Source organism: Sceloporus occidentalis, unplaced genomic scaffold (assembly GCF_023333645.1).
Source record: "Sceloporus occidentalis isolate IW3139 unplaced genomic scaffold, rSceOcc1.0.p SCAF_4, whole genome shotgun sequence".
NCBI lineage: Eukaryota > Metazoa > Chordata > Lepidosauria > Squamata > Phrynosomatidae > Sceloporus > Sceloporus occidentalis.
The window spans coordinates 21,850,851-21,870,935 of NW_028316984.1; the positions used below are offsets into that span (position 1 = coordinate 21,850,851).

At 40.1% G+C, this 20,085-nt stretch overlaps 1 protein-coding gene across 3 annotated transcripts in view; it reads left to right on the forward strand.

The window, feature by feature from the left end:
• TMEM237 (transmembrane protein 237) overlaps positions 1–15,569 on the forward strand; it is a 29,357-nt gene extending 13,788 nt beyond the window's left edge. For 2 of the 3 annotated variants that reach the window (XM_089519405.1, XM_089519404.1), the window contains 8 exons: positions 2,953–3,046; positions 5,306–5,460; positions 6,827–6,950; positions 8,564–8,755; positions 10,040–10,113; positions 11,493–11,586; positions 12,801–12,922; positions 14,582–15,569. In XM_089519405.1, the coding sequence (XP_089375531.1) occupies positions 2,953–3,046; positions 5,306–5,460; positions 6,827–6,950; positions 8,564–8,755; positions 10,040–10,113; positions 11,493–11,586; positions 12,801–12,922; positions 14,582–14,649 (923 nt within the window). In that variant the 3' untranslated portion in view covers positions 14,650–15,569. The remainder of the gene's footprint in view (positions 1–2,952; positions 3,047–5,305; positions 5,461–6,826; positions 6,951–8,563; positions 8,756–10,039; positions 10,114–11,492; positions 11,587–12,800; positions 12,923–14,581) is intronic. The other variant, XM_089519406.1, reaches the window with a different exon arrangement.
• Positions 15,570–20,085: the final 4,516 nt, after the last annotated feature.

Below are 20,085 nucleotides of genomic sequence, written 5' to 3' on the forward strand. Positions count from 1 at the left end.
TCGCACCACATCTCCCCCCTGAGCTGCCAACCATGAGGGACAGGGATCAAGAGAGCAAGTCGTCTTCCTAACACTTCGGAGGATCTTGTCCACTTCATCGGTACTAACAAACTCAAAGTGATCCAGTATAACAGGGACCACGGACGCTTCGGACACCTCTCCTATAGGATCTGCACAAAAACTGACGTCGAGATCAGCCCTTACCCGAGAGATTTTATCCGCAAAGAAGTTGTTAAAATCATCGCAGCAGGCTTTAGATGGCTCCAAAATAGGGCTCAGGGAGGGAGGGAGCCGAGTTAGCTCCCTCACAACCCTGAACAGCTCTGCCAGACGCGACTCTGCGGATGCAATACGTGCAGCATAGAAGGAATTCTTTGCTGCACGTATTGCCACTCCATAAGCTCTCAAATGAGAGCGAAGGAGTGTCCTGTCAGACAAGCGCTGATGTCTTCGTCATTTATGCTCTAGTCGTTGCGCGACCCGCTTCCTTGCCCTGAGATCTTCCGTATACCAGGGTTGTTTATTGGAAGCAGGCCGGAAAGGACGCTTGGGAGCGATACTGTGTATAGCCCTAGAGAGATTAGTATCCCAGATGTCAGTTAGGGCATCAACAGAATCGCCGTCAGAGCCAGTCGTATACCCCTCTAGGGCTTCTTGGAACCTTATGGGTTCCATCAGCCTTCGAGGGTGGACCATCCTAATAGGTCCGCCACCCCCGGGAGGGTTAATGGTAGGAGCCTTGATTCTAGCCTCAACCAGGAAATGATCCGGCCATGACAAGGGAGAGACACTAGAGATCTCAACCCACAGAGCCTCCATGTCCGTACTGAAGATCACATCAAGAGTATTACCAGCACAATGAGTTGGCCCTGAGACTAATTGAGACAGGCCCATGGCTGCCATGGTAGTCGTGAACTCCCGAGCCGCACCTGTTGGAGTATCACTGGCCTCGAAAGGGATGTTGAGGTCCCCCAGGACAAGAAGCCTAGGGGACTCCAACACCAGTTCCGAGACCAGCTGTGTCAGCTCGGCCAGGGAGTCTGTTAGTGCACGGGGTGGCCGGTAGACCAACAAAATCCCTAGACTGTCTCTGGCCTTCAGGGACAGGTAAATACATTCGATATGATCTGTTTTCCGGACTGGGATCCTGTTTAGGAAAGAGTGTTTTTATGGACCAAGGCAACACCGCCCCCCCGCCCACCTAACCTGATCTGGTCCTTAACTGAGTACCCGGCTGGAAGGGCCTGGGCCCACACTGCCTCGCTCTCAGGCCCCAGCCAGGTCTCAGTGATGCACGCCAGGTCACAGTTTTTATCCTGTAAAAGGTCGTACATAATGTGGGTCTTATTTTTTATAGACCTGGCGTTGAATAGGAGCAGTAACAGGGTTTGTGGTACGACTGGGCTGACCCTCAGGCCTTTTTGGTTAGGAAAGTGGAAGGAAGGAGAGATAGGTATCACACATCGATCTCCCCTTCCATTTAAACACCTATCCACAGTCCTACCGCCATACCTCCCCTTGCCCCGCACAATCTCAATCATGTTTTATATATTAAAAGTACTTTTTCAGAATGTAATTACAAATTGTACAGTATTTGTTTTTTATTTGTTTTTTATTACAAATGGAGCTACAAGGCCCTGAACTGTATGTAAGGAACACCTATAAGGAGTTGCTTTTGTTGTGACCATTTGAGGAGCAGTCAAAAAATAAAAAGAGAACAAAACATCAACATTAGTAAAGCAGAGACAATTACTCCATCTCCACTAATTCTCCACAGTGACAAGCAGACACAACATACTCATTCTTCTTTTCAAAAAACACACAGAGAAAGGGAAACACACCAGGCATTCTAATATTCTCATCCTGTTTTGTTATTGTGTTCCTTCATGTCATTTCTGATTTATGGCAACCCTAATATGAATCTATCATGGGGATTTTTGGGCAAGATTTGTCTAGAGGGGTTTTTCCTTTGCCACACTGTCAGGCTGAGAGAGTGTGAGTTGTCCTAGGTCACCAGTGTATTTCTGTGGCCAGCGGTGTTTCAAACCCCAGCATCCGGAGTCATAGTCCAGTGGTCAAACCATTACACCATACTGGCTTTGATGCTGAATGTTGTCTTATATAAAAGTCCTGCTCTTACATAGTTTTTTTAGAAATAATTCTGGGGAAGTAAATGTGTGAGCACCTTGTCTTAAACATTTTATTATTTTCTAAAATAAAATATTCCATAATTCCTTTCCCCCAATATTTCTGATTTATTTCCAGTCATTTACATTTCTGGTTATAATAAAAAATTTGATGGAAGAGGTGTAAACTCACACCTTTGCTCTACCATAATAGAGTAGTTTTTGAGCAAGGCACAGTTTATCACCAAGCAGAACTAGCAACATCTATCCTGTACCATTACTACATTTTGCATACTATTTTTCAACACTTCTTAGGTCCAAAACACACTGTAGAAATAATCCAGTTTGAGACTGCTTTAACTGCCCTGGCTCAGTGTTAGGGAACTCTGGGAATTGTAGTTTATTGTGGCACCAGAGCTCTCTGGGAGAGAAGACTAAACAGCTCACAAAACGACAGTTCCCAGGATTCCCTAGCATTGAACCAAGGCAGTTAAAGCCTCTCAGAATGGATTATTTTTGCAGTGTGTTTTGGACTTTAATAAAAATATAACATTTTAAAGGTTCTAATGAATTCTTACTTCCTTGGTCATATTAATATACTTGAAAGTGTTTATAGTTCTTACAGTAAACTTACAGTATTATGATTAGGATAAACAACATGGTTCTCAGTAAGAAAAGTATATGGATTGTGAATTATGCTTTGGATTCTCTCTTTCTTTCTCTCTCTCTCTCTCTCTCTCTCTGTGTGTGTGTGTGTGTGTGTGAGAGAGAGAGAGAGAGAGAGAGAGAAATATATAAAATCCCCACTCTTCTTTTAAACTTTCAGAATCAGAGACATCTTTCACTGAACAGAATGGAAACGGCATGGATCCTTCACCAACAGAAGAAACTGTGACTCGTAAACAACGGAAAAGAGTGAAGTAAGAATGTCCAGTTCTTGAGCATTTTCCTCCAGAATATCTCAAAATAATGAACATTTTAATTGCTGTGTGAAAATATGTGATTGTCTTTCATTCTAGTTTACTACACTTATTTATTTAAAATTTATTTATTTATTTATTTATTTATTTATTTATTTATTTATTTATTTATAATGTCTTTGTAGCCTTTCAGCAGAAATAGTTTGAATTGTTCTGTGTCATCCACCATTATCCTGTTACCATCCTGTGGCCAATATTATTATCTCCACATTGCAAATGCTAGCTAAGGAGTTTATCACACGTGGGGAAAATTAAGGGTTTAAACAGGCATTATCCAGCGATATTTGCACAATGGCGGTGAAGATTTTCACACGCATTGTGATTAAAGACGACTTATCCCTGGAATAATCATAGGCTATATTTTCAAACCGGAAATCCTGTGAACGATTTATTGCTGGTTATTCTCTGATTATTCTCAGGATAAGTCAACTTTAATTGTGATCATGTGTGAAAATCTTTACCGCAATCATACAAATATCGCTAGATAATGCCTGTTTAAACCTTTGATTTTCCCCATGTGATAAAGTCCTTAGTCTAAAAGGAAGTGGTTGACCTTACACAAAAGACAGGCATGATCTGAACCAGGGACGTCTTGGTTCACAACATGATTTTCAAATCAATTTACCCCTATATGACTGCCAGAATATTTTAACAAATATTTAGGTATTTTCACAATACAAACATGGGGTTTCAGCTCTGCAAGCATAGTAAACATATTAAATATTTTCAAATGTTTGAATATCTGACAAGCACTTTTGTTTGCAATGCAGGATAACATGCTCATTTTTAGTACTGGAACATGTGTGGTTCCTCACCTCATCTTTCAGACTGAAGGGTTGTGGGCCATTGCTACTTCCCAGCTAAATCTGAGCCCTGACTGGGGTTACCTTTGTCAACTTCTGGTTGCCAAAGTTCTCAGCCTATGATATATCCATGTTGTTGTTGTTGTTGTTGTTGTTGCATGCTTTCAAGTTGTTTCCAACTTAGGCGACCATATCATGGGGTTTTCTTGGCAAGATTTGTTCAGAGGAGGTTTGCCATTGCCTTCCCCTGAAGCTAAGATCACCCAGTGGGTTTCATGGCTGAGTGAACAATCATACCCTGGTCTCCAGAGTCACTGTCCAACACTCAAACCACTGTGCCATGCTGGCTGTCATGTTTATGTACATACAACTAATCTGCTCTAAAGAGGTGGTAGTCCTGGGGAAAACAATTCTTTGTACAAATGTGCTTTGGTTTACAGTAATATTCCTGAGCTCTGAAATTCAGCAATGGGGGGGGGGGGGGTCCATTTGCAGATAACAATCACATATCTCCTAATTTGGATACTATTTATTGATTCTTGTTTGGAGAAAGATTCAATGTGGCAGGATCATTCCTACCATTTTATCTTCAAGCACAATTCGGGTATTTATGATGGACAGTTCTTCAGTTTACAACTTTCTTATAGGTCATTATTAATCATTTTTATTTGGAAGTTATAACTTGATCGCAAGTATATTAAACAATACAACCCTCTGGTAGGAAAGGTTTTCTGCTTGATTTGGTTAATTTAAATCTAGAAATACCACCTGAGCCCTTTTGAACTAGATTGGATTACTAACATAGACAGTCCTGGGTTTTTTTATCTGTACAGGCTGAGTTTCCAATTATCTGAAATACGTGAGACCAGAGATATTTTGGATTTTGGAATATTTGCATATACATGAGATATCTTGGAGGTGGGACCCAAGTTTAAACATGAAATTCATTTGTTTTGTATACACCTTATACACATAGCTTGAGGGTAATTTTATACATAATATTTTAAATAATTTTGTGAATGAAACAAAGTTTGTGTATACTGAGCCACCAGAAAGCAAAGGTGTCCCTGTCTCAGCCATCCATGTGTACAATTCTGGATGTTAGAATATTTCAGATTTCAGAATTCTGGATAAGGGAAGCGCAATCTGTATATGGTTTGTAACATAACATGGTGATATGGGGAAATTAATCCTTCAATGGGATATAATCCATGTGTTCTCATTAGCTTCCAACCAGAGGGTCTTGCAACAGTGCAAGTGCTTTAGGCCATATGCTAGTTGATTAGTGCTACTAATCTTGTGATAAATATATGGCACTGAGCAACCCTAAGTTACAAGGGCCCTTAAAAGGAAGAATTCCCCACCTTTTAAAATGCCTTTTTAAATATAATGGCAGGAAAACACGGCCAGCAGAAAGTTCCAATGAACTTGGTGTGGAAGAAGAAGATATAATTGAAGATGAGCAAATGAAAGTCTCAGAGCAGCATCCTGTGTTTTCTGTGCCAACTGGTGTTAGCCAACCTATTAGCAAGGTGTTTGTTGAAAAAAATAGTAAGTAATTTCTTCATCCTTCAACATCAGAACTTAGTTGTTATCTTTGTAGCGAACAGCTTTAGTTTGCTAAATAATGCAGTGTTGCTGATAAGTGTTATAGTGTTATATTCTTATAACTGGTAGGAATTAAGTGGTTTTAGACTAGCTATGTTTGCACTTCATAGTAAGCCAGAATTGCTGAGAATTTTAGCTTATTATGAAAAAGCATGTATGGTGTAGCACAGTGCTTTATAATTCCCAGTTGAATACTCGTCCCAGCAAGAGTGGCCAAAGTAGGATCTCCAATTTGTTGCTCTCTTGACGATCCAGAATTACAAGACAAGAACAAACTCTGTCTTATGGCTTGTTAGGAGAAAAACACAACCTAGATGTATACAAGAATATAAGAATTATGCAGGATCATTCCAAAAGCCTATCTGGCCTACTTTACTTTACTTTAAAGTACAAAAAAATGTAATGTCTCCAAAGTTTGCTCATCAGAATGAAAAAAGAGAGACCACATTGGAGGCCTGTTTATAAAAGACAGATGTACTCCAGGTCAACCTTATTGATCTTACACAAAAGATACCAATGTCTTGGGATGTGTCTACATTTGCCAGAATACTCTGGGCTGCCCACAAAGTATACTGGCCCTGAATTCCCCCCAGATCCCTTCCTTACTTGCTGTGGGTTTTTGGCAATTTACATGTGCCTGCCTTCCCACATGGCCCCTGAGAGCTGGCTGGTGCCTACCACTATGGACACAAGTCACTCAGAGCAACCCACTATGCTATGTGACCAGCATATAACTCCCCCTTATATTGGAGGAACTCTGTGGAAAAAGATTATTTTTACTTAGTTCTTTTTAATGAAAAAATGGTGAGGGAAAAGGGGATGAACAAAACAATTTCCTTAAAAGGCCTCACAGTACCAACCTGTATAAATTTATACACAAATAGGCAATAGAAAGATTGCATACTTGGTGTAGGAGCAATAATAAAGTGTAAAGGAAAGAATGAATAAATTACAGTGGGCCCTTGGAATCTGCTGGAGTGTTGTTCCAGAACCCTCATGGATACCAAAATCCATAGATGCTCATGACCCATTACGTACAGTGGCATAGAAAATGGTGTTCCTTAAATAAAATAGCAAAACCAAGGTTTGCTTTTTGAATTCCTTTTTTAAAAAAAAAAAAATCTTTTCAAGTCACGGATGGCTGAACCCGTGAAAGAAAATCAGTGGATACAGAAAACCAACTGTAATGCAGTCTCAGTGCAGAGACTCTTGCCAAAGATCTTCCTGAAACAATTATGAACATATAACAGCTATTACTAAAAGTCCTTATAGCTACAGTTGTTTAAACTTCTTCACTTTCTGTCCAAAGGGCGTTTTCAAGCTGCTGATCGCAAAGACTTGATTAAGACCACAGAAAACATTGACGTATTTATGGATATGAAAGCTTCATGGACCACAAAGGACGTGGCACTCTCTGTTCACCGTGGTTTTAGGTATGACCTTAGTTTCATTTGGTTATCATTAAAAGCAGGGAAGTGGTTTAAATGAATTAAATTTCTCCATGCTTCCAGCTCCTGAAATTGTGATTAGTCTCCTAACACACACTCAGATAATCTAAACCAGGGGTAGACTGCTCTTCAGGAACAGGGAACTATATTGACTGCCTCATACAGGATTGTATTGCCACAGTCACCACCAGAATTGTGCAGGAACTGACTCATTATGGTGACCCAGAAAACGGAATGTGACACTGGTGAGCAGGAAAAACAGGAACAAACTTGGGAGAAGAAAGTTTTGGCCATGATAATTTGTGCGATAGCAATGTGATTTTTTTTCAGGAGTACCCTGATTTTAGAAATCTCAGAAACCCATATGTGGCCTGTGCTCCATATATTACTCATCCCTGGTCTACATGTTGGTTCTGTTTTCCAAAATACCTTTAGGTATATTAGCAATAAGCAATAGCAAGTACATTTCTATACCGCTTATCAGTGCACTTAAGCACTCCCTAAGTGGTTTACGAATTGTAAGCTAATTGCCCCCAACAATCTGGGTACTCATTTTAGCAACCTCAGAAGCATATTAGTGTGAAGCAGCATTTAGTCTCCACCTATAATAATTTCTTTGGACCCACTGCAAAAATATTTGGAATAAGCTGCAAGCTTCTTTTTTTTTTTTAATTTTTGAAACTGAATCAATTTTAGCTGTTGCAGTGTGGAAGGCAAGCTATAAAGTTATATTAATAAACTTTTAAAAGACAGATATTGGGAAGTTGATTGCTGTTAATTTAAACGGGAGAAGATATAAATTATATTTAAGATGATCATACGATAAAAAAAATTCTGCTCTATGACATCCTGGCTAGTTTGTCTCTGTAAGAGAGAGATAGGACCAGTGATGACAGTTTGTGGAGGCTAGAGAGCTGTATAGGTAGCCTGGGAAGGCCATTCCTCCCCTGTGCTCCACCCTTCTTGGTTTTGTTTTGTTTTTAAAGAGATTTTAATTGGGAAAGGTCCCTTATACCTTCTAGGGCCTGTGAGGAATATTTTCACCAGGTTTTCCCCCTCCAGATCTGTTTTTGGCTGGGGCAGAGGTTTCAGAAATCAATCAGAAGTCCCTTCCAGTTCAGGACTTGAAATGGCTCTGGCATATTTAAACCTGAAAACTTTGGGGTCATGGAGACAGGGACAAAAGAGTGGTGCGTGGTCCACTGGCACCAATTGCACCAGGGCTACAGCAACTGCATGTGCCCAGTCCCGATTCAGGCCACTGCCAAGGTCCTCAAGCCGGCCACTGGCAAGGAGTGGCTTTTCACCGCTCTTTGGGTTGGGACGGGCTTGGCGCAGTTTCAAGCCGCATTCGGGGCATGCTTCATGTAAACATCACTCCCATCGTGGTCCGAAGCCAGCACTTTTGGCCCGTCTGCTTTCACGCCTTTGCTCCTCATACCCCCAGTAGCTGCAGGGGTCTCTTCCAGTTAAACTTTTTAAAAATGGGGGTTTGGAGGTTCAGGGAGGCAGAGGGGGGGTTGGTATGCAAAAGCAAGCCTTCCCACCTTTATTGCAAGAGTTCTGTAAATGTAAACTTTTTTCAAATATTATTTTAGGGTGATTGGACTCTTCACTCATGGCTTCCTTGCTGGCTATGCTGTCTGGAACATCATAGTGATTTATGTTCTGGCAGGAAGCCAGCTGTCAACTGTCTCAAACTTGTTGCAGCAGTACAAGAATTTGGCATATCCTGCTCAGTGTCTCTTCTACCTCCTGCTTACGATTAGCACTGTCTCAGCTTTTGACAGGTACATTTTTCATGAATTTCTCTATCTTTATGACAGTGTTTATGGCTGTCTTCTGAATTCACCTAGTGAATGATTTAAAATTACAGGCTGAGTATCCCTTATCTGAAATGCTTGGGACCAGAAGTGTTCTATATTTTGGATTTTTGAGAGAGACTGAGGATCTGTGAAATGGTGGGGAGATGTGGATTCTGCCATTTCACACATCTTTGTGTCTTTCTCGATCCACACAAATACTATGCTAATTGTGTTGTAGCTCAAAAAGTTTTGGATTTTGAAGTGCTTTGAATTTCAGAGTTCCAGGCAAGGGATACTCAATCTGTATTAAAACAAACAAACAAACCCTGCTCTTGTAGATGGATTGCAATTTGAAACAGTACCCTATAGGCTGACCTGCCACAGCTGACTTTGTGGTGGCCTTTAAGATGCTATCTCTGTAAATTGGCTTCCAGTCTTACCACAAAGCCATTGTGTTCTTTGGCCCCCTCCTTTTTCAGTCACGTAACAGCATTGGAACTTTTAGTTTGCTGTTGCCCAAATCCCATTGACCCCCATTTCTGTCTTGGAACAGCATCTGATTTAGTGCTTGGCACTGATTCAGAGGATGATAGTACAATGATGAAATAGTCCTTGTGCCATGTATTTATTCGCTCAGCAACTCATAAGATTGGGAATTTAATTCTGTTAATGTTAATGGAGTTTTGACTTCATTGGAAAATTGGGTTGTTTTTATCAGTGTATTATTTGTATCAGAATAATGTTGGGAACATTGCTCCTTTAAGATGTTGTAAAATAGTTTGTAAGGCTGGAAATGATAAGTAATACCAGGCATCAACCCTTAGTTATCTCCACTGTATATAATAGCTTGGAGACTCAGGGCAGGTGTGGGTTGAAGATGGTGGACTGTTGTATAGCAGACAGTGAATGTTGGGGGGAGTTGAAGGAGAGTTTTGTAAATACCTTGTACATATTGCAATTAGCGATAAAGCCTCCAAGGACTTTGCAAGAATCCAACTGTGTCTGTGAATCATTCAAGGTTGGTCAGTCCAATATTGCCAAATACTGCAAACTGAGCTGCTGCTTCTGAACTCTGCTGTTATTAGCTACTGTTGAGGACAATTACCTCAGACAGAGCTGAAAGCTGGCATCTCTGGTGGGCCTAGGTTTTTTGTTTTTGTCACTGCACATCAGGATGTAGAAGAGAGCCAACAAATAAAACAAACTGCACTTTTATTCAATTGGTTTCTCAGAGCATTTAAACTAACACACTTTGTATCCATTATTCAGGATTGATTTGGCTAAAGCATCTGTAGCAGTACGTGGCTTTCTTACTTTGGACCCAGCAGCAATTGCATCTTTCAGTGAGTAACACAGTACAGCATGAAAATTAAGTATAAGAAAAATATGCATGTATGATTGGATTAGGTCCTTAAGCTGTGTTTTGACATACGTTTTCTACATTTTCAAAAATAATACTACACTTCAATTTGATTCAATAATGATAGGGAGTTGATAAACAGATTATATTATGATAGGGAGCAGATATATCAGTATCCAAACCAAATGAAGAAACAAGGTTGCTGTCTTTCTTTTAATGCCTGGATTTTCAACACCAGGCTGTTTGGAAGGAATATGATAACTGGGGAAATCGTCTGTGACACAAGGGCAATTTCCCTAGTTACTCCTTCTGGGCACATATGATGCACAGGGACCACAACAAAGAAAGGCTGTTTTCTTATCTGTTTTACTTCAAGACCACCTACAGTTTTCCTGATGCAAAAGCATGAAGGCATCTTGAGAAATCGAGTGTCCTCTGCCTAACAAAGGGGCCTGTGGCCCCACCAGTATGAAGACATATTGGATTGCAAAGGAAGTGTCTTTGTTGTGATACAGATGGATGCTAAATTTCCTGGACTTTGAGAATTTCCCAGTTGCCACATGACCAGAAGGAGGAAGTGCCAGCCTGCATGATATGCCCTGCCATATCATCTTAATTAAGAAGTGAAACAGTAAAATGCAGGCCTATGACTAACAACTTGAATTTTTTTCTCCTATTTGTAACACCTTGCCTGATGAAGAAGCCAGTGAAGCTTTGAAAGCTTGCAACATATATATTGTGCATTTTGGGTGTCCAATAAAGGTATCACTTTTGGTGGATTTTTGATTGACTTTGCTGATCTATAATTGATGTTCTTTGCATGGTCATCTGTAAATTCACACAACCTTCCTTTCTTATCTTTAGCAGAACACTGGGTTGATATTGACTGCTACCAATCCATTAAAGAACTGAGGAGATCCTGACATATATGTATAAGGGAGGACAATGGTTTTTTGCTAAAATATTGGCTGTCAGGAAGGTTCCAAAGGCTGGTCTGTGCAAGCAGAGATCCATATGTGAAAATGCATGCATGATCACTTGAAGAACATCTATTGCAGATAAATGACATTCTCCCTCCAGTTTCCCTGATCTGAATATGAAAGAAATATCAGAAAGAGCAACTTCAGACATCTTTACTTATACAGGACATACAATAATCTTAGATTACAGATGAGAAAACAGCAGGAGGAATTATTAGGGTGCTGAAACTGGAAATCTATGCAGTGGATGTGGAATTTTGAAAGGTGCTAGCTCCTCAATTCTTTGGATAGCTAACAAGATGGTAGCAGGCAATCATTCAACCAAATGAGCATTGGGATGGTGTTTATGAAGAACTGGTATTTATTTGTTTTTCTTCTCCAGTGTACTTCGCTGCTCTTGTATTGTCTCTGAGCCAGCAAATGACAAGTGACAGAATCAACCTTTACACACCACCTTCAGAGAATGGTAGCCTTTGGTAGGAATTGTGTGTTCTTTCTTCTTAACAATGAACTGTTTTGTGATATTTGTGCCAAACTATATGTAAATCTTTGTCACCTTGTATGTGATTTAATGCTTTGTTGTTTGTTATTGTGTGCCTTCAAGTCATTTCCGACTTAGGGAAAGGTTGTTTTCATTATGCCAACCAAAGCGTCAGTCTCGATAGCAGCACTTTTAAAGAAAGTAAATACCTTTTAAAAAATGCGGCTAGTCAAACAAGGCAGAGTATTGGTTACTTGAGGAATGGACTGCTGAAGTACTAGAAGACAATGTTCTTGTAAAACCTCAGTCATGTTGAAAATGGAAGTAGGTTCTGGTTTTTACAGGAAAAGAGACACTTGATTGAAGTGCAGAAATTTTTCTCCACACATAATCTACTCTCTTGCAACTTCTTTCCTAACTTGCTTTCCAAATCAATTGAGCTTGAAAATACTTAAAGTGACCTTGGATAAGGACAAAAGGCTTGGGAAGAAACACCAGACTGATCACTAGCAGGCACAAAAATATTTGCATATCTCTTATCTTTTACCACCTTTCCCTGTTAAAATCAGGCTCTTCACCCTGGTTTTTTTGTTTTGTTTTGTTTTGTTTTGTTTTTTGGCTGATGGCAGATTTTTCTTAGAAATGGTAATGCCACATTTTCCTTTTGTTATTGTGCCTAATTTACATTGTAGTTTTCATTAGATAAGTAGGTGCATAACAACAGAGTACATAATTAAATTGATTTCTATATTTAGACACAATGAATAGCAATAGCAAGTACATTTCTGTTCTGCTTATCAGTGCACTTAAGCATTCCCTAAATGGTTTACAATGTGTAAGCTAATTGCCCCCAATAAGCTGGGTACTTGTTTTAGCAACCTCAGAAGTCTGAGTGGACCCTGGAGCCCTGGGATCGAAGTCACAACCTTGCAGCTGTGAATGGCTGCAGTACAAGCATTTAACCACTGCGCCATCAGGGCTCCCTAATGGAACTGTTTATAGACCAAGGGTGGAAATCAAGCAGCCCTCCAGACTTTGTTGGACTGCAGTGTCTAGCTCACTATTGGTTATGCTGTCAAGAGCTGCTGGAACTTGCAGTCCAACATCATTTAGAGGGTGCATGATTCCCACCCCTGTTTTCATCCTATGGAAGTCCTGCTCTCATGTCTAATTTGTCCACACTAAGTACTTTTAAATTATTTTTTACAGGACCTCAGGTGCAGAGGAACAAATTCTCCAGCCTTGGATTGTGGTTAATCTAGTGATAGCTCTTCTTGTTGGAATCTCCTGGCTCTTCTTATCCTACCATCCCCAGTTAGATCACAGCGAAGGTACAGAATAGAGAACTCAAACAGATTTTTAAACTGAGCATGTAGTTCATTGGCAAATTATTTTCTTTTCTAGATGTATCAAGGTAGTTGCAAAGGGAATGGCAGGAAAGGAGTGGTGTTGACATTAGAGATTATAGCAGTGTTCAAGTAAAAAAGAAAAAGGAGCAGTTTAGAGTACCATAGTGGTACCATAGTGCTTGGGAAGTAAATAAATATGGGTGATTCAAAAAGAATGGTGCAAAACTGAGTGAGAACAGTTTTCCTTTTGAATCACCCTTCGTTCCAGTTATTGCTGTGTTTTAAATTGTGTCTTTCATTTATCTGTGTCATATGTTTTGAGAGAGTTTTGAAACTACATTTTATTATTCAAAGACATAGCCATGTTCATCTGGGATATCAGTATTCAAAGGGATCTTGTAGCACCTATGAGACATAGGCCCTAAGCAGACAAGCAGGATAGCATGGGTCAAGCTCATGGTGTCCTGCCCCAGGTCCAGATCTGGGCCAATCCCTGAGCCAGTGCTCGCCCACTACCATGCCATAGACCTGCTACCACTGCTCACCCCATACTTGCTTCCACTGTTGTGTCTGCTGAGAAAACCCCTAGAAGGGCAGAAATAGGGTGCCTGGCTACAGCCATGTGGCCAGATGCCCCAGTCTACAGCAGGGATCTTCCCATTAGAGACAACAGTGGAGGCAGTATGGGGTGTGCAGGGCCATCTGGTCTGCTGCAGAGTTTCCTAGAAACTTCATGGGATACAGACAGTCTGTTTAGAAAAGGCTAAGGCCCCTTTAGGCCAGGATCAGACCAGATCCACATCTAGTCGGCGTGATCCTAGCCTGGGGCTAATGGCTTGCATTGTCTGGACAGCACAATGCAAAGCTGGGGGAAGCCTGTGCATATGGGTCCTAACTAAGCAAAAGACATTGTAGCATAAGCTTTTGTAGATGTGATGGACTTTATTGTAAGGTCCAAAACATACTGCAGTTTGAGATTGTTTTAACTGCTCTGGCTCAGTGATAGGGAATCCTGGGAACTGTAGTATATTGTGATAGTAGAGCTCTCTGACAGAGAAGGCTAAATGTCTAAAAAAAAATCAAAAACCCCTACAGTTCCCCGAATTCCCTAGCACAGAGCCAGAGCAGTTAAAGTGGTCTCCAACTGGATTATTTCTGTGGTGTGTTTTGGACCTAAGTCACTTGAGTGGTAGTTTGGCAGAAAGGCAAGAGTTTATACTGACAAGAGGAAAGTCTGTGGGATATCTGAGGAATTGCAAAAAGTTGAAAAAAGGAAAAATGGCTGAAGACTTAGACTGCATTTGTATTGTAGAAATAATCCAGTTTGATACCACTTTAACTGCTATGGCTCATTGAAATCGAATTCTGGGATTACTTCTGACAGAGAAGGATAAATATCTCACAAAACTACACAACCCAGAATTCCATAGCATTGAGCCATGGCAGTTAAAGTGGTATCAAATTGATTATTTCTGCAGTGTGGATGCAGCCTTATTTTTAAGGATTTCTTTCATATGGTTTTCTCAGTAGGAGATTTATTTCCTTTCAGAGTCCTGTAATATATTTAGAATAATGTGTTTAAAATACTGTGTATTTGTGCTTGTTCACTGTAATTTATTGTCCCACACCTTTTTCTTGCAGAACTGATGTTTAATGCTGAAGTGGAAGAATATCCCCCACGAGAAAAAGAAGCCCAAGTGTCTTCATAGTGTGGCGAAGTTCCTTAAATACCATGTAGTCATGATGGCTTAGAATGACTTGTTTTACTTGTATTTATAACTTTTGTATTGAAATGTATTTTTATATTATTTGTTTATACAGTATTGTTTGAATATTCTATTAGCTATCTTTAAATGCCTATAGTTATGCTAACACAGTGTCAAATTTTATTTTATTTTTATTAATCAGAAATTACTCTCTAAATGTGTAGTTCAAATGCAGTGTCCAGTGTACTGAAGAAAGAAAGAAAATGAACCGGAAAGTCAGAATAATAGGAGAGCATCCTTAAATCATCTGTATTTTTATATCCATGTGTTATACATGTGGATGAATATTTATATTCAAAATATCACAGGAATTTTATTATTGATTTGTCCTCAAGGAATTAAATCAAGTTTAAAAATACCACACTAAACGATTAGAGTTACAGTGCTTCTGTTGAAATATTTATAAAATATTTCTGTGAATTTGTGCTTTTTGGCCATGGCTTACCAAAGCTATTGCCATTTATAAACTCACACAGTTCATCATTTCTTAATTTTTAAACTTAATTTTTAAACTCATTGGAACAGGAATATAAATCTGTCTTTTCGCCTATAACTTGGAAATATAGACTTCAGTGGCATGTATAATTATTTAATATAGTTTCATATGCTGGTTAAAGCTCATATTTATTTGTCTACTGGACTTTTTCCCTCTGAGGTGGTGTACTTGCACAAAGTATTTCATAAAAACCAAGAACTCGTTATAACTGGCATTACAAAAGTAGTTAGAAACTTGGGTAAAACTAAAGTGTGTGTGAAATTCTTAAACCTCCTTTATAGTACCATTGAAGTTGTTAATAATTTGATACTCATATTAATTGTGTTCCTACAGCTCTTTCTCTCTTAAATTGTGTAAGTTAAACTTTACAGCCAATTAAAAAACATTATTTTGTTTAACTTGCCTCATATTTGGAAGAATGTAATTATGATGTTAAGAGTAATGTTAAGATTTCTTTAGGATTTCTTTTAACTAAACATTTTTATCATAAAACATTTCCCTGCTAATGCACCCATTAGTATTAATTACAAACGTTTAAACTGAGCATTTTTATTCTGAGAACCTGCTACAAGACTCTTGACAGGTTTATGGTATGTTTTGAAGTAATCAGAACAGCAGAGGTGTTACCCTAAAAAGTGAGAGGTGAGTTGGGGTTCTACCAACAGTCTCAGCATTTCCATGCTATCTGTGGGAAATTATTAGCTCAAAAAGAAGCCTGCAAGAGGAGAGTAACTTTGGGGATCTTTCCACCTATGTATACCAGTACTCACTGCAGGGAGACTCTGCTTTTAATGAATAAGAAAATTTTATTCAGAAATATGCAAACATACAAAACCAATGCATCTTTAAAACCATATAAGACTAACAGAAAGAAAGATGTGAAAGATTGGTTATCAAGAAATTGGGAAAGAGGGTGATTATTACCAGTCCTGAAGAATGGGGTCTACAGAAGAGAGTCACTCACTGTCTGAGGGCAGCACAGTGAGAGAGATCTTCTATGCAAATTGTAAGTAAGGTGGCTGTGTCTGGGGCTGATATTTATTTTGTATTTCATAGCTTGGAGGGGTGCTTGATGCTGTCCCATGGTGTAACAAAAGCTTTGATGGCCTTCCCATGAAATTAAAAGTAAAAGGAGCCAGATTGGCTGATGGCTTTAGCTTTGGTGCAACAAAACATTGATTTGACACAACCCCTGGATAGTTGGACAAGAAAGGTAAACAGGAACAGAGCCTGGGATGGGGTGGAGGTATGGTCTGTAACTGCCTTTGCAATGGGACTCTCCATTGAGAGGAAATGCAGAGTGCTTGGGATGGGAGGCTAGAACAAGTAGCAAACCTATTTACCTTTTATTTTAGTAACATCAATGTAACTTCCTAGTGTTCCAAAGGTCGTCATGACCCCTTAAAAACCCCATATCCAGCATAAAGAGTGTAGTGTATGCTAACAGAGAGCAGAGGGCAGGCTGTGGATTGCAAGTAGTTGCCTTCATTGCTGTTGTTGTGTGCCTTCAGGTCCTTTGTGATGTATGGCAACCCTAAACCGACCCTCACAAGGTTGCTCAAGATCACCCAGGGGGTTTCCATAGTTAAGCAGGGATTCGAATCCTAGTCTTCTGGGTCCTAGTCCAACACCTAAATCACTATAAATCCCCAAACTTTTTTGAGCTACCAACCCCTTTCCTTTTGAGTGAGCCAGCATGGTGTAGTACAGTGATTCCCAAAAATGATGGGGGTGAGGGCGGGAGGTTTTCCCCTCCCCTTGAAAGCCTTAACACACACCTCATGCATATTTCTTGATAGTTAGGTCTATTGTACTATTGCAAATTCAAAACAACCAATACTGGTTGCTGCTCTCTTTGTACCCAGCAGCATTGAGCAGCTGGCTGAGCAGTGACCAAAGCTTCTCGCCCATGCCAGCCTTGTAGGCTCTGGACTGCAGATTGGCATGGAGGGAGAGAAAAAAGTAACTAAAGGAGCTGCTCCAGTGCAAAGGACTCTTCCCAAGAATTGACTCCAGCTACTCCTTCCCCTCCTTTCACAGAAATGTGCCTTCCCAACATAGTTTCAAGTGTTCCCCCCACATACGCACATGTTGTTTCTTCCGCTGCTACTTCTCTCGGCCTGTCTGATGAAAGAAAACAGGAGTAGCAGCACAGCTCCAACCTGCCAGCCAAGTCCCAGCAAAGCTCACAAAGTTTAAGCAGAGTCCGAATGTGAATGCTCTTTTACCATCACTTCTCCCCCCCCACCACGTGCTCTTAACTCTTTGCTCTAGTCAGTCAGTCAGTCCCAAAATAGCACTGCTCCCCGCCACAGAAGCTATGCTTTGCAGCCAAGCCTCAGAAGACCACTGCTGCCGCTACAAGCAAAAGTTGCAGCTAAGGAAGTGATGAAGTGATACCACATGGGCAGGTGAAGAGTGGGGGACACCACCATGTGAAGCGATCAGCGAGGCTGTGTGGTGGTTTTAAGGGATTCAGAAAAAGAAGTTTCATGCAACCCTCATCTCAACCATAGTCCTAAAGGCTGCTGGTTCCTCTTGTCTTTCTTGTGCATCAATAAGTTGAGTGAAGGACCTCCCTGATATCCCCTTTTCCTTCACTGTCCCCTGGATCTTGCCTCTGCTTTCAAGGGGAGGGGGAAACCTTCTCCCGCCCCCCATCAGTTTTGTGAATCACTGTACTACACCATGCTGGCTCTTCTCTGGGTGCCCTGCCAACTCCATTTTAAAACAACCACAACAACCAAGAAAGCACCCCTTCCAGCCCCATCTAGAGCTAAGGGCGTTCAGTTTCATCATCACCCCCCTTTTGAAATTTTCTTGTTTGAAAAGAGGACCCTTCTAAGCCTAAAAAGAAACCCAGGACTCAAAAGCTCTGGCAAAAATTGTCCCCACAGCCTCTTGAGGGCACAGGGGGAGCTTTAAAAATATCTTTACCTACTCTGATATTTGAAACACATGAATTAAGTTTTTTGTGGTTTTTTTTGGGCTATGTGGCCATGTCCTATAAGAGTTTATTCCTTATAGGACATGACCACATAGCCCCAAAAACCCACAAAAAACTATGGATGTTGGCCATGAAAGCCTTCAACCTCACATGAATTAAGCACTACAGTCATTGACACATCATTAAAAGATGTTGGTGGTTGCTTGCTGAGAAGAATATATTGGTGCATGTCTTTCCTATGGAAAATGTCAGATATTGAACCTGAGTCATTTTTATTAAATGAGGGAAGACCTAAAGACAATGAAATAGAGGTGACAACAATGTTATGTTCAAGGAGTGACAATTAAAATTTAACACCTTTGGAACCAGGTAAATTCTGTACCTATAAATTCTTAAAAGAACATGACTCCTGTGTTCACCTACTGATATTAATCAGAGATACAGTAAACAGAAAAAAGTGTTTCATTACCATAAGTGAGATACAGAAAAACTCCAGACGTGACATCTACTGGCTTAGAAAGTTTTAAAGGGGCTTAGAGGAAGAGAGAAAAGGCAAGTTGCTCTCTCTCAGCTTCAGGAGGAGACAAAAGCAACAGGCACCGTTGTGGGATGTCTCAGGAAGCTGGAAGATAAGGCAGGTATATGTGTATGTATAGAGAGCCAGTTTGGCATAGTTTGAGTACTGCACTGTGACTCTGGAGATGAGGGTTTGAGTCCCAGCTTGGCTATGTAAATCCACTGGGTGTCCTTGGGCAAGAAGTAACACTCTCAACCTCAGGGGAAGTCAGTGGCAAGCCTCTGTGGCAAACAAATCTTACCAAGAAAACCTCATGAGAGCTTTGCCTTGGGGTCATATAAGTCAGAAATGACTTGAAGGCACAAAACAATAAAATGTGTGTGAGCGTGTGTGTACAAGATATGGCTGTGTGCCATATATTGCCAGATATATGGTGTGTATATACCTGCCATGTGTATGAATGCCATATCTTACCATATAGATAGGCACTATATATGTAATATATATATATATGGTAGGTAGATGTATGTATATATTACAAGATATGGCATATATATATTTGTGGCTGTGTACACATTTGTTGTTGTGTGCCATATATTGCCATGTATAGGGCCAGCTTATATATATGTCATATCTTGCTAGATAAATGCATTATATACGTACCTGTCATGTGTGCATGCCATATCTTGTGACATATGTATCTGTATCTATAGCTAGGTATTCACCTACCTCTCTCTCTCTCTCTCTCCCCCTCTGTGTGTGTGTGTGTGTGTGTGTGTGTGTGTAATGGCAGGTAGATATCTGGCAAGATGTCGTGTGTGTGTGTGTGTGTGTGTGTGTATACCTGCCGTGTGTGAAAGCCATATCTTGCCCTATACATATATATACTATCTACCTGCCACTGTATATTATATATATATATATATATATATATATATAATGGCAGGTAGATATGCGGCCAAGATATGACATGCATACACACACACACGGCAGATATATATGCCATATATTTGGCAAAATATGACATATATATATATGTGGTGACCCTATCGTCATATATACATACATCTACCTGCCATGTGTGTGTATATATATAAACCGTCTGAATAACTATCTGTAAGCCACTCTGAGAGTCTTTAGGGCTGAAGAGTGGGAAATAAATACAGTAAATACATAAGATAGATAGACAGGGCAAGATATGGCATATATACACACATATATGGCAGGTATATATATGCCACATATCTGGCAAGATATGACATATATGTATATATATACTGTGTGTGGGTGTATGTATATGTGTATATATATATGTGTGTGTGTGTGTGTGTGTATATATATATATATATATATATGGCAACTCCATATATTACAGGATATAGCACACAACCAATGTATGGAGAAGCCATATCTTGTCGT